The 14,775-nt window shown below is 38.4% G+C and overlaps 2 protein-coding genes across 2 annotated transcripts; one reads left to right on the top strand and one right to left on the bottom strand.

Annotated features, from left to right (window-relative positions):
* Window positions 1-457: 457 nt before the first annotated feature.
* mxtx2 (mix-type homeobox gene 2) lies at window positions 458-1,827 on the bottom strand. The gene is made up of 3 exons (XM_027020626.2): window positions 1,806-1,827; window positions 1,285-1,457; window positions 458-1,168 (listed from the first exon to the last, which is right to left on the bottom strand). Exons 1-3 carry the CDS (start codon window positions 1,825-1,827, stop codon window positions 458-460), a joined length of 906 nt encoding a protein of 301 aa, XP_026876427.2.
* Window positions 1,828-3,667: 1,840 nt separating this feature from the next.
* Window positions 3,668-14,506, top strand: si:ch211-214e3.5 (zinc finger protein 518A). Its single transcript, XM_027020649.3, has 2 exons — window positions 3,668-5,133; window positions 7,650-14,506. Exon 2 carries the CDS (start codon window positions 7,668-7,670, stop codon window positions 12,300-12,302), a length of 4,635 nt encoding a protein of 1,544 aa, XP_026876450.2. The 5' UTR covers window positions 3,668-5,133; window positions 7,650-7,667; the 3' UTR covers window positions 12,303-14,506.
* The last annotated feature ends 269 nt before the right edge of the window (window positions 14,507-14,775 follow it).

Below are 14,775 nucleotides of genomic sequence, written 5' to 3'. Positions count from 1 at the left end.
TGTCGTGCAAACAAAGTTTGTTTAACCAAACGTTCCGGGCATTAATAGTTACGCTAACTGTAACTGTAATAGTTACGTTAAAAACGATACAGACAAATTCATCTGATTAATACTTTATTTGAAATAAATTAATTTACAAAATAAGATCATATTTAAATTTCCCATCCTGTACTTCTACAGTATAATTAAATAAATAAATAAATTATAAATAAAGGCTGAATAGTCTTAAATACTGATACAAGAATCAACAGAATCTTGCAGCATGAAGTAAATTATGAACGATTCTTCAAATTAAATAAATAGGCTAAAGGAAATAACTTGCAATATTGATTCTTGATATTGCTGTGCAACATGCACCATGCCTGTATCATAACATAACCAAATAAGTAAGATAAATAATATAAATTACTCAATGCAACATAATGGCGCTCAAAGGTTTGTGAGTAATTACAAACTATTAAAGGTCCATCTGTCCATTGATGTTCCACCAGCCTGGCTCTATCTCTCCAAGGACTTCCTTCAGGCACTGGGAAGACAGATTAGGCAGTGGGGCTGAAGACTCCTCTTGGGATGGTTCATCCCACAGACTACTATGCTGAGAATAGAACGTACACAGAGAGGAGTTCTCCATACCCATGTCCCAAAATGCAGAATCAGGAGAGCCAGGGGAGGTGGATGCTGAATTCAGGCAACTAACATACCTAACACTGCCATGAGGGTAAGGGGGTGGTGGGTACAGGAAAACTTGGCTGCCATTCCTACTGGTGTTTCCACTGCCCTGTAGCTGCGAACTCCACAGAGGCTCCGGCGATGGCTGGGCTTTGATTCTCACAGAGCCCCAGCCAACTGGAGTGGCATCCGAATCAGACGGAAGTGGGGAAGGGCTAGAGCTGGTGCCCATCAGTCTGTCTACTCGGGGCCTTGCAGATGGAGTGCTGCAGTAAACACTGAAGCTGAAACTTGGAGGAGACGCGTCAGTGAAGAAGCAATCTTGTTCAGCGACGTCTTTCATCTCAGGTTGGGTGATGTTAAATGGCCCACTCTCCTTCATAATGACCATGTCAGGGAGCAAGAAGGGACTGGCCAAAGAAGAAGCCCCTTCTGGTTGAGGTGAGGCTCGAATGGTCCTGTTCTTCAGGGTTCTTGCCCTCTTATTCTGGAACCACACCTATTTGGCACAAAAGACAAAAAAAAAAAGTTAAATTAAGTTGTAAAATAACATTACATGAAAAAACACAACCAATAAAGATGTCTAGGCATTTCAACATTTGTTTGGTCACATACCTGGATGCGTGACTCTGGGAGGCCAGTGGCTTGAGATAAACTTTCTCTGACATTAATACCAGGATATGGATCTACACTAAAAGCCACTCGGAGGAGTTCCAAGTGCTCCTTAGTGAAGCTCGTTCTCTTCCTCCGACCTGGAATTTTACTGGCCTGTGATACTCCATCTTGAGCTGTGGGGAAAGAAATAAAATTTTAATAGAATGTAAGAAATATAATTCTTTGTTGCAAGTATAAATACAGTGACAGACATGCAAAATGTAAAGGTATGTGTAAGTTGATTACTGCTAAACATTACCTCCATATCAATCTTATTTGCATGAATATATGTGTATGTATGTATGTATATAAAATGTATATGAATATGTACATATGTTGCATTTTAGGACACACACACACACACACACACACACACACACACACACACACACACACACACACACACACACACACACACACACATATATATATATATATATATATATATATATATATATATATATATATATATATATACTTACCACCAGTGCTGTTAGTCCACATTCTTGAATGAAAGTGACCTGAATATCAGATCAGCTTACAGGTATAAAGTGATTTTTGATTGGCCTTGATTAGCCAGGGAAGAGGAACTCTGCCCCTTGGGATTCTGTCTCAGGACTAAAAGCTGGCAGTATTTATTCTAGAATCCCTTAGTCCAAAGGTGGGTGGAGTTATCCACTTCTCAAGGTTTTAGTTCTGTAATCTCAAATGATGCACATCAGCTAAGCATTTTACACTACCACGCCCCAATTCACACCTAATTTATATTCATAACTGACATCAACAAACTCCTTTGTTCTGTACTTCAAACACACTGAGGACTCAACATGTTGAGACAATTATCAAAACAACTTGGAAACAGCAAGTTTTCATAATAAGGACTATAATATTTATCCTCAACATTTTAAAACATATATAAAAGCCAATTTTCTGTTTTATAAACAGTTAACTACAGCATGTTCCCCATTATTACATTAAAACTGGCAAATTGAAAAGTCAACAATTTTAATCACTGTGCATGAGCAGAAGCCTGTTTTCTAACAAAATTCTCACATAGACTGCTGTGTTATTAAACAGTTTCAAGAAAAAAATTATGAACCCTTTCTGGATTTCTGTATGAATGGTACCTGCAATGTGATATTATTAATATTTACGTTCTAATGTTGCATTGTTAGTTATGTCCTATAAAACTAAAAATACAACAGGAAATGTTATAGTACCACATATGTACAGTTTAATGTTTAAATAATCAAGGATATTGTTAGAAAAGGTATGTAAACATACATCCAGTAACTGGTGTTACCGCCTGTATAACTTTTAACAAAACAAAATTTATTTAAGTGCATGCTGATCAGTCATACAGCATGTACAGCATACAGGTCTGCTATCCCTCCTAAACCTTTTCTAATTGATATAGCATGTAGTTATATTGCTTCAGATCAAACAACAGTGTTTCAGTGGGTTGGGACTTAGTTAATTGAAAATACAGCATTTCTTGGTGATTTACACGTTTTACTTCTTGATTTACTCTTGTTCCTGCTAATTTCCTCCTATATTTTGGATAATTGTCATGTCGCATGACCCAATCTCCTTGAGTTTTAGATCACATACAAAGAGATGCCCTGACCAGTCTGCTGTGGAATGCACTGCATAGAATTCATTGCTCTTTCAGTGACTGCAAGCCATCCAGGCCCTATGGAAGAAAAATAGCACATACCACTTATGTTCAGTGGTATTATTAGAGTCAAGATTCAAGATTCACTTTATTGTCATTAAGTCATATGCAAAGGTGCATAGTACAATTACATGCCCTAAGCTCAACCAAGAATAAAATAAGATCCCTTATTATACATAAAATAAATTCTCTAATATAAAATAATGCTAATTACAACAATAACAATACCGATAACAGTAATAATTATTACATATATAAATATAAGATCTAAAGCAAATAGCAGCAGCATGATAATGCACACTATAATATTTCTGTCAAAACAGAATTTTGTTGTGATATGTTGTGAACAGCATCTACTGAATTGTAAGTGAAAACCTTATTTTAACAGATTTGGAACACCTTTTAAAGAGGTAGGATAATTTGAGAGGGTCACATTTTTTTATCAATCATCTTGGTTGTTTAAACAAAATAAATGTAACGAAGTCTTTATTATTATTGTAGGAATCATTCAGGCAGAAATACAAGTAACTCAAAAGTGAAGTATCTAAATATTTGTTATTGTAGATTATACAGTAACAATTGTAATAACAATAATCGGTATATATAGATTGACACAACCATTGGTTATTTGCAACATTTAGATTCAGATATTATTTACAAAGAAAACAGCCTAATTCATGATACATTTTATGTAGTTTTAATGTAAATGTACTCATTAAATACTTAGGATTAAAGATGTACAGAAAACATGTAAATATATAGGCCAATATGAGGATTTGTTTCTTCAAACAGAGATGACATAAATAAATTGTTATAAATGCCATCATCTTAACTTGTGCAAATAGCTTTGATTAATGAGGTCTCTTGATGGATGATTAATAGTCTATCACAGTCAGCTGAGAAGCTGTTAATGGCCATACAGTTAAACAACATTCATATGCAATGAGTTTGATATATCTACCCCCACATCAAATGTTAGGCTGAATTCTAGTCAAGATTGTTAGGACAATAGCAAAGTTAATTACAACCTCTTAAATAATGCATAGAAGATTTATTAATCATTTTGTGAAATTCAGTATTGTGACCTACTTTTGACAATTTCCTATATACCAGAGAACATAACACAATAGCAGTCTTGAAAAAGATCAGTCACTAGTAAAAAATAAAAAGGAAGAAAGAAACCCCCTACATTTACATTTAATCTACATTTATGTCGGTTTTACACTCTTACCCAAGAGATTTACAAAAATGATTGAGTTGTCTCAGAAAAGCATCCTTAACAAATAACCTTAACAAATAACCTTTGTTGGAATTTGTTGGGTAGATAAATGTCATGTTTTGAATGCAAACACACAAAGACACAGTAAATAAACAAACACATAAATAGGTCTAAATAAGGAGAAAATCACATAATCTAAATCTTTTACCATACTCTTTATGAAGACTTCTGGCAAAGAAGCTAAAAATAATTCATTATTATAGTTTTTGTTTAATAGAATACATTAGCTTGCATATTCAGAATATTTGTTGTAAATGTGTTAATTATCTATATAATGGTATTTGTGTATTTACTGTTTTCCATGTTTTTTTGTAGAGTCACTAAATCAGCTAGATGGTGGAACTCGGCTGATCACACATGAACATCTGCAAGCTTTGAGGGATTAATGTTGTGTCCTAAAGTGAAATAACGCTGCATGAGTTGGTGAATGGCCATATAAAATGGCGCTCTGGTCAAGAGACAGACATGGCGGCTCTAAACTCTGCCGTTCAGCGTTTTTGTCGGCTGCCTTATACTGTCGTTATAAGCGCCACAAGCCTGCTATTTATTTATTTATTTATTTATTTATTTATTTATTCATTCAATAAACTGCACAGAGTCCATTTAAAGGCCCTCCCCGCCCCGGGAATCCTTCACTACTCAACCGGAGTGCGTTTTTAGCTGCTTTACTTGGGTGCGGGTGGAAAGATAAAGAGTTTGTGGAAGAGGAGCTAATGAGGCTCTCAGGTGCGGCGCCATATTCATCCGCCCAGAGTTCCTGCTTCACTATTCACACGCACAGAGGGGACGGAGCGTTACCCGGATGGAGCTGTCATGGCCGCCGTCACTGCCTTGCCAGTCTAAACAGAAAAGAAAGGTAAATTTATCTCAACTGAGCACATTTGAAACGCTTGTGCGAAACTATGGGTTTTGCGATGTCTTGCGGTAGCGTACGACACTTGTTTAAAGGTATCCACGCTCTCGGCGGTTTGCGTGCTATTCTAGTCGTTTGGTGGGTCTTGCGTGGGTGGGGGCGACTCGCTGTATGTTTTGTTGATTTTAGCTAAATAACTGGGTTGTGGAAAAATCACTCCGTGCAACATGTCCGCAGGCCGTGCCAGGCGTTGTAGTCGCCGTGCATACGTGGACGAGAAGCTAGCCAAGCTGTTTGGACTATAGTCACGGCACTTCCTCTGTCCGCGATGTTTGTTCCTATGTCCGCGCTGCTCAAAGTTGATGATTGTCAAGTCAGATGGAGTCGGATAGCCAGTACTGTAGTGAAAGCAGATGCCTTAGGTGTTGCTTATTAGAAACCATGTCCATTAATCGTTTCCATAAATACAAGCTGCCTATGCTTCTCTTAGTAGAAAGGAGTCAGCAGCAAGCGCATCATGCCCACTATGGACGAAGAGTCGCCAAAACTTGATTTCCAGGGACATGCATGAGCTAACATTCGGTTAGGCATCGCGGGTTAGTTCAAATTTGCCTACATAGACTCATGTAGACCATGCACTTCCGAGGTTTGCTCTCAAATAATAGCAGATCCAAAGGTTATCGGCAGCAGGCGTTAGGAAAGTTTTCACATGAATAGTTTAGTCAGGTGGAATACCTTCTCAGATATATTATGCTCTTTGCTACTGATAATCTGTTTGGATGTCTTTAAAGGTTGATGAATTTGCATCAGCACCAAGTCTGCTTTTACTTGGTGTGTATGAAGGGGTGGGGTAAATTTATCAATATGTTCTGACATCTGTTTTGTGATGCATGTTCATTTATTTAGGTTAGAGATATATACATGCAGGGAAAATTTACTTTTGCATGTTGTCAGTTAAATAGGCTATGCAATAAATCATCTTTACTCCTTCCAAGGCAGTTAATTTTCACTTTGCATATATACCTGCTTAAAGTTGCTAAACATTTCAGTCGCTGTGTTAGAGTGACTGAGTTTTGTCCCCATGTCTGGGTGGTTTTTCTTTTAAATCTTTAGATCAATCATACTGTATGTACAAAGAGAACCAATTCTGTTCCCAAATATATTTTTATGTCTAAAATAGCATTGTTTTAAGATTAGGTATTGTTAGTAGTTTGTGACCTTGTTTCTGTACATTTTGCACAATGTTTAAGGCACTTTCTGTAAAATTTCATCTATAATCTGTAGTCATAATTGAAGACATGAACAATTTGCAGAGAGTTTTGTTTTAAAATGCCTTGTACTGAACCATGCCTATAATTATAATTTATGTATATAATGTTGTGCACTGTTTGTGAAAACACACTATAAAGTAAAAAATCGATATGTATTACTAAGGCCATTTGGAAATGTAAACTATTATTTTAATTAGGACAATAAAAAAATACCCCCACCCTCAAAAAAAAAAATAATGGCATTTATCACAGTATGAGCTCAACTGCAATCATCACAATATATCTGTATTCCTTTATTAGAAACACTTACACCAGCATCTGGCTACAATCTTATAGGTACATCATAGTTACAAAGTTTTATGTTGGTGGTGGACCATTCTTAACACATTGGCACTGATATGGCAGTCTGTGTTACACTGTATGAGTGTATCAGACATAGCAGTGTTTCTGGAGTTTTTAAACATGTTAGTGTCACTGTTTGAACAAAAGTGGTCTGTCACCTAAAAATATCCAACCAGCAGTAGTGCTGTGATTTAGAAATTGACTATTGATGAAGTTAGCCTAAAGGATGTCTCTGCAAAGAAACAAATATGCTATAGTTTCTGACTTTACACAAGGTGTTTCCACTAAATAAATATTTCTAATAAAGTAGGTGGTGTGTACATTCATATGGTAGTGGGGAATAGAAAAACATGAGCCTGTATGATTGTTTTGATTAACATGTTTATAAATCTGAATACAGTTACATTAATCGTGTATTACATTGGAATCCTGATTGTATAGACTTAAGTACACACACACACACACACACACACACATTTTCTCAGACCCAGGGCATGGGAAGCTAAATGTAAAAAAAAAAAAATGTTATTGCTTGGGGTTGGAGTGACTCACCAGGATAATGGAAAAAAAAACAGCATGAGCTATGGTGATGTAATTAGAATCATGTATCATTTGATATTAAAGTGTAATAAATTGAATGCATCTTTTTATTGGAATGCAGTATGCTTATATTGAAGTCAAACACGATTACAGTTTTTGGTTTTTAAATGTTTGGTTTTATTTTTATTTGGATGTTTTTTTTTTTAAATTTGCATGTTAAAAACAACAAAAAAAAAACAAAAAACAACATTCTATAGAACTGTTGGTCAGTTGGCAGTGTGTGGCTTTGTCTAAATTTTTCCCAGTTTTTATTTGTGTTATTACAGATAAGGCTTAATGGTCTTATAGGTTTCCTCTATTTTACAGGAACCTTTATAATAAAATATGGAGGCCAATCTAGATGACCCACCAGAAAGCCATGACCAGAACAAGGATGCTGAGAAAGATGTCTCCATGGTCCATACATGCCCTCTTTCAAAAGAGCTTGCAAATCAGACAACAGAGACAGCATATAATGACCATTGTGACCAAGATGACACACTGTCTGGGGAGTCAGGTACTGATAATTCTCACACAGAAAGCAAGTCATCTGAAAAATCACCATGTAAAATGCAACAGGGTGCTATTTTTTCTGGAAAAATACTGAGTTTTTGCTGTTCTGAATGCAAAGGTGATACCACTTACAGCCCCAATGACTTGCTAAAACATTTTCAAGGAGCTCACAAGGGAACACTTCCAACGTATCCTTGTGATCTTTGCACGTTTGTCACCAATGAGTTCTCGTCTCTCCAGCGACATCGCATTGGACATCGCGACACATTGGTCACGTGTGAGATCTGCAATGATGGAGTCCAATACTCCTTACTGTTCCTCACCAGGCATTTTATTATGTGCCACAGCTGTAATGGACTGTTTCGCTGTAAGAAGTGTGACTTTTCCACAAGAGATGCAGGTACATTTGTTCAGCACATTCATCACCACAATGAGGGCAGCCATAAATGCATAAAGTGTCCACCACTCAGTCCCACACACGGGAAAGTCCATTCTGGGACTTTTCCTTTCACTTGTCAATTTTGTGGCTATGGTGCTGCACGAAGGGAGTATCTAAATAAGCACCTGGCTGTTGCTCATGGAGATGAAATGGAAAGAACAAGCAGATGGAGGGCAATAGAGGACAACACTGGAGCTAATTCTCCTGGACTGAAACTGCTGCTTAAAAAGAGCCCTCCTGCTGGAGGATCCAGGGAATCACAGTGGATGACGAAGCTGAACTCTCTTCCTGGAGTAGGTCTGCTTGACCAAAATGGTAGTTTGTTTAATCCAGAAAAAACACTGGAGGAAACACAGCAGTATCTTGAACGAGCTGTTGGTGTGAAAAAAGAAAGTAACAAGTGGAGTAAAGGTTCACTCAAGAGTGAACCACAGTGTTCTTTGCCAGTTACACCAACACAGGCAAAGATACAAGAGAATGAACTCAGCCCAGGGTCTGGAATTCTACACCCAAGCAACAGCAATGGATTGACAGTTCTCATGGTCAAAAATAAAATCTCAATTCCCCCAAACTGTACCACCAAAGTAATGGGCTTTAAGATGGTAGATGGTAAAAAACATTTAGTTTTAAAAGTCATACCAACAAAACAGGATCACTCTACAAAAAATGAAATGTCAACCGCTGATGTCACAGGGGAGGATGAAAAAACATCTAGCTCTCCCTGCTCCACACTATCCCAGAAATCAAAGTCCCTCCTTAGTCTTGATTCTGGGATAAAGAAAGGTTTCACTGCCTCAATAAAAGTAGAGGGTCAGGATAATGATAATTTCACTAGAGACCAGTCACCTTTGTTAGATGAGCATGAAACAAACATGGACAGAGCTAATATAGACACAAACCAGGTTGGCGACGAAGCTCTTATGAAGTCTAGCACATTGGTTACCCCTCCATCAGCCTCACCACCTTGTGTAGACTTGGAGTCCAATATGACTGGAGAGTATATGTTTTCCAATAACAACAACACTCTATGTAGGATATCATCAAAACCAGATGAGGAGCTTTCTCCCTCTCCTCCAACTGCCACAAAGTCCAAATCAACTCATTCAGCTCCCAGAGACCCAGATGTAACTGAAACGGAGATCTCTCACACAGACGTTCCCATGGCAAAACCAGCTTTTTCAAAATCATTTGCTAAATCCACTACAGCAGTAGATTTGGATGTGGAAGATGCATCACCATCAGAATCAAAAGATGATGAGCCCACATCCCCTGAGGTAGTTTCTAACATAGCATCAGTTTCAATATCAGAATGCCATGCCCTGCCATCTGCATTGGCCTCTAATTGCATTGCAGATGAGGGCACAATCCCCACTGTCTCATCTGAGTTCCTTAGCCAGATGGATCATTCAGAGGATAATGAACGATGTAGTGTTAAGTCCATTGAATTTTGTAGCGCATATGAGAGAATTATAGAGCAGGCTTCACCTAGATCTCCTGTAAAAATCAGTGCACCTTCCATTTTAGTAGATGATGAGAAGCAGTCCCCTAGTGTTGATGTAAGTAAGACTTCATTGTCTAAGAATACTGAAATTATGACCCCTTTGTCTAACTTATCAGATGGAAAGAGTTCTCTGTCCAATTCAATCAAGGGCCCTATACTGCCCAGTGATACCCCTCCAAGCAAGGACCTGGCTTTGGATAATATAGCTGTGAATAATGAGTTCTGTAATATATCACCAAATGGAGAAGCTCTGTCAGATACAAGCTCGCATCATAAAATATGTTCAGGCGAGTCCCCTAATGCCAAAGATTGTAGCACAGAAGTTGAGACACTTTTGCAAAATTCCCCAAGTCAGGAGGTCTTTAGTTTTCACAATTATTCTAAAGAGTCTTTTGGCAGTTCCCCTGATTCACTGGAAGCTGATGAAGGCTCTCCAGAGGACTTGGAGGAAGATGAGTGTGAAGATTTTGGTGAGCTCAAGCTGGCTCCAGACTGGAGCTTAACGCTGCCTGCTTCGCCCCCACTTGTGGCTGCAGAGTCTGAAGAATATGTAGGAAGTGGAGGAGATGGTAGTGGAAGTGGTGATGATCTAGTTTTTGCAAGTGGAAAGAAAGCACTAGAAAGAGTGTCAGATAGTGATATAGAGGTTGATGAGTGCATAGCTACTGTGGATGATGCCCTGTCCATTCCAGTGTTGCAAGAAACTGAGAAAGGAGAAGCATGTTTGTCAGAGTCAGGGGGAAATGGAGAGCAAGGTTTGTCTCCTGTGGCTGAGAAGGGCACTGCAGCTTTGAGTAATGCAGCTGTTTTAGGCAAAATACTTGAAAAGCACTCGGATGCCATCATCAGCCAGCAGCTTGAGAAAGACAGACTGGTATCCACAGCTTCAATGCAGGACACTGTCAGACCTACTAAAACAACACTTAGGATCCTACAGACACCAGAGGGAAAGCAGCAGATGTTCCTTCAGACTACAGAGACTCCATATGCTATGCCAGTCCAAATAAAAAGTGCTCCAGGGTTCAAGCTAATTACAAAGTCCTGTGCTTCAAAAGTTAATGTGTCATATGTGAAGCCAGGAATTGAAAGACCCAGCAAAGGTACAGGGTTATCTCTTACACTAAATGGAGGCAGAATAGGAATGTCGACACAAGGTTCAAGTGGAGAAGGCAAAGGCCATTCATCTTTTCTGCAAGCAGTGAGCAGCAGTGGAGGCAGATACTTTGTCAATGCCTCTTCCCTGAAAGGGCCTCTTCTCTTATCAAGTGCTGTAAAGTCACCCACTGGAGAACAGACAAATGCACAACCAACATGCTATTTAGTTCAAAGACCACTTCCTGTTGCACCAGTAAGTAACGAATCAACTGGTTTGAACTCCAAGACTGTGCTCACCACCCGCCCACTATTGGCTATGCCTGTAAACTCGGCTGATAAGGCAGCTCCATTGCAAACAGGGCGGCAAGCATACTTGGTTAGATATATCTCTCCAGCTAAGTCAGGGATACTGTTAAATGGCTCAGATGAGAAGGGAGCAAGCCAGGGCAGCCAGCCAAATGAAGGAGGCAAAAGCAGGGTTTTCCTCAAGATTGTTAGAAGTCCCAATGGCACCCGGTTCCTCTCCACTGCTCCATATCCTTCAGCCAAAAAACCGATTTACGTAGCCGCAGGTTCTCTGCAGTCACCTTACTTTCTTATGTCTCCAAGTAGATCTTTCACCAGTCTGTCTGCAGGACTGAAAACCTCCAATACTCCTCATGACACCTCTCATAAAATCATCCCAACAAAGCTTAAGAATATTTTGCCTCAATCAAGCACTGACATTAAAAACAGGGGTAGTGATAGCTTAGTGATACAAAAGTCACTGCAGATCCCCATGCACACTCGTCCCAGAAGCCAACGGAAGAGAAGGAGAAGGTCTCTGTTTGAAGAATCTTTTGAGACCTCTCCAAAGACAAGGAGAAACTCAAGTAAGGCAGCTGCTGACAAAGAGGTTGCCTCACTGTGGGAGCCTGTGGCAAAGCATGTTGAGAAGACTCTTAGGCTCTCTCCCTTTAGTCCACTCCAGCAGATCAAGTGCCCCCGTCGAAACCAGCCAGTGGTGGTGCTGAACCATCCAGATGCTGACATTCCTCAAGTGGCAAACATAATGAAGTCGGTGAACAGGTACAAAAATGAAGTTGTCAAAGTTTCATTGTCTCAGAACACGGTCAAGGCCCTCTCTGAGTGGAGCCTTCTTGGTCCAGAGGGTATGTTGTCAAAGCAGAATAGTTCCTCTATCAGCGTGGATTCAAGAGTCCAGCCCTTGGGGTGCAATGTCAGAGAAAGATTCATCTTAAAACTGAAGTTAAAGAAGACAAGCAGGAACAAATATGAGGTAGTGAGGTTATCCTCCACCACAGGTTCAGAGCACATGCCTACGTTTAATTGTTGGTTTTGTGGCCGGGTATTTAACAATCAAGAGGAGTGGATTGGCCATGGACAACGGCATCTCATGGAGGCAACAAGAGACTGGAATAAGCTGTTTTAATGTACCCACATAACCCTTGGATTGGGTTAAAAGCCGTCCTCTAAAAGAGAAATGAGACCGATAAAGGATCATTTCTTTTTCTTTTTATGAATAGTCCAATTAGATACAATTAAGCTGTCTATTATTTTTCCATAGATATTCCTCCAGAAGAGTTTAACGGCTATAGTGTAATAGAGTTTGGTACCTGAAACCAATTTATATGTAAATAGTTTTAACCCATGTATATTTAAGTCTAAATCCTTGTGTATGTACAGAATGGAACTGTGAAAACTGGACACACTGTATGTTTATGGTGCACGCAAAAAGATCACTGGTATAAAAAGAAGGTGCTGTCTGTGATAGACCTATTTCAATGCAGTCATTTAACAAATTTCTCAGGTAATTTCATAATCTTTAAATGAACAGTCCAGTTTATAAAGAGGTCCTTTATATTAGCTCAGCAACTATGTTTGAAGATGTGTCATTTACAGTTTAATTTGTTTAAGTTGGCTGCAAACATCACCCCTTTCTAGAGGTCATATAACTTTTAATTTACCTTTCAGTTGTTCTAATTTTACCTTAATTGTAAACATGTCCCTTTTTAGTGTTGTATCCAGTAAATGTTCAGTGTGCAAGCATACCTGTAGGTATTTGGTATTGTATGAAGAATTGTACAAACTGATATAGAAACTGATATTGGGTTCCTGTGGAAACTATGTCTTTAGAGCAGTGAGTTCACCCATGCACTGTATTTTTAATTTAGGCATTTTTCATGTTGTTTTACTGGTGCATTTGTATTTCCTCTGAACATACCAGAATTGACCCAGTGTCATTTTAGTAGCAATAATAAATTTCACCTTAGTTTGAAACATTTCCATAAAGTTGTACAGACTGGATTCAGCATATTATCTGGTTTTAGCATTTGTACTTTTCTTCCACTGTTTTCCTTTGAGTGAAGGTGGGGAAGCTGCAAAGCAATTATGTGCATTATAGAAGAGGAAACGAAATGGAGCATGTTGAGATGCAAGCTACCAAACCTCAAAAGCCCAACCAAACACTAACTGTTGTTCTCATACTCTCTGATACTTGAGTGCCTAGATCTGCCTCAAAGTTTCTACCAAGCAGTTGTTCTCTGTGTTTAAAATCAGTGAGATTTTATATTGTTTTGAGTATTTTAAAGTACTTCATCCCGGAAATCGAAATGGAGGTATTAGGTAGTCTTTAAATCTGAGGTTGTTTATTGGCAGATGTCAATAATGCAGGGTATTTTCATGGATCACCACGTTTGATTTTTGTGTACTCCACTCCTAGACTCAAACCTGCGGAATAGTTAAATGTAAATGATTAATCTACACCTGGCTTAGTATCACCACTAGTGAGAATCTCCACTCTAAACTGTCAGCCTGTCTATGGGGTTAATGACTTATGCAAATCTTCCTTCCAGCCATTCACAGTACAATGGTCAACTTCTGAACAACAGGTTCAGCTTTACCTCACAGCTGCCAGCATTTATGATATCAAGTGCATTAAAAGCTAGCACTTTGAGAAGTTACACAAAACCATGATTTTGTTAGGATAAGTGTAATATTTCAATCTCATGACCACAATGGTGGATTCTGATTATTTTCTTAAGCTTGTTACACTTGCTTTATTTGTAACTTGGTGTATCAACTTCATTGATTTTTTTTAAAGCATACTGAGTCATAGACCATTCTTATCTGACTTATTGTACTTCACTGCACAAATCATGGAACGTCTGCCCTTCAGTTTTGTGACAGGACAATCACTGTTACAGATCAAAGCAGTGAACAAAGTCAATTTATCACTGCTTTTAAACCATAGTTGGTTAACTTTTGATTTTTTTATTTTTTATTTCTGTGCATAATTTAAAACCTTACTGTCTATTTTAATGCTCTCCTTTTGCTGACCTCAAGTGACCCTACCTAACACTACCAGTGTACTATGCCATCAGCAAGCAAAAAGCATGACCTTCACTTTCACATGCCAATATGACAGTAACCAAATAATTTTTATTCTGAGGCAAAAAATAAAAATTCACTGTTTGATGTTTAATGCTCATGTCACACAGATTGTTGGTTTATTAGGATGTGAGAATTTTATTTTTTTATGCCAAGTGCCTAAAATGTGATGCACCAGGTTGACACTATATTGTACTGTATTTACCTCTTTGCAGTTCCTCTTGAATAAATGTAAATACTTTGAAAGAGGTTGTCTCATCACATATTTGAGTTGACTTATTAATATGACTTCTTTTATTTTTTTAAAGCTAGTTTACCTTCTAACTGTGATCTTTAATTTGTGAAGCCCTGCAATAATGCTTTTTGGGCTTTAGGGGGCAACTGCGTATAAAGAGTTAGAAAAGGTGTACACAAATGTAATATTATTACACCATGAACCTCTACGCTGCATGGTGAAACACTGTGATTCAGTTTGAAGCCCCTATAATGCTTCCACTATTTTGTTTCATGTTTTT

Source organism: Electrophorus electricus, chromosome 15 (assembly GCF_041902795.1).
Source record: "Electrophorus electricus isolate QZ-2024a chromosome 15, ASM4190279v1, whole genome shotgun sequence".
In the NCBI taxonomy this organism is placed as follows: domain Eukaryota; kingdom Metazoa; phylum Chordata; class Actinopteri; order Gymnotiformes; family Gymnotidae; genus Electrophorus; species Electrophorus electricus.
This window is presented reverse-complemented; position numbering and strand designations above follow the sequence as displayed.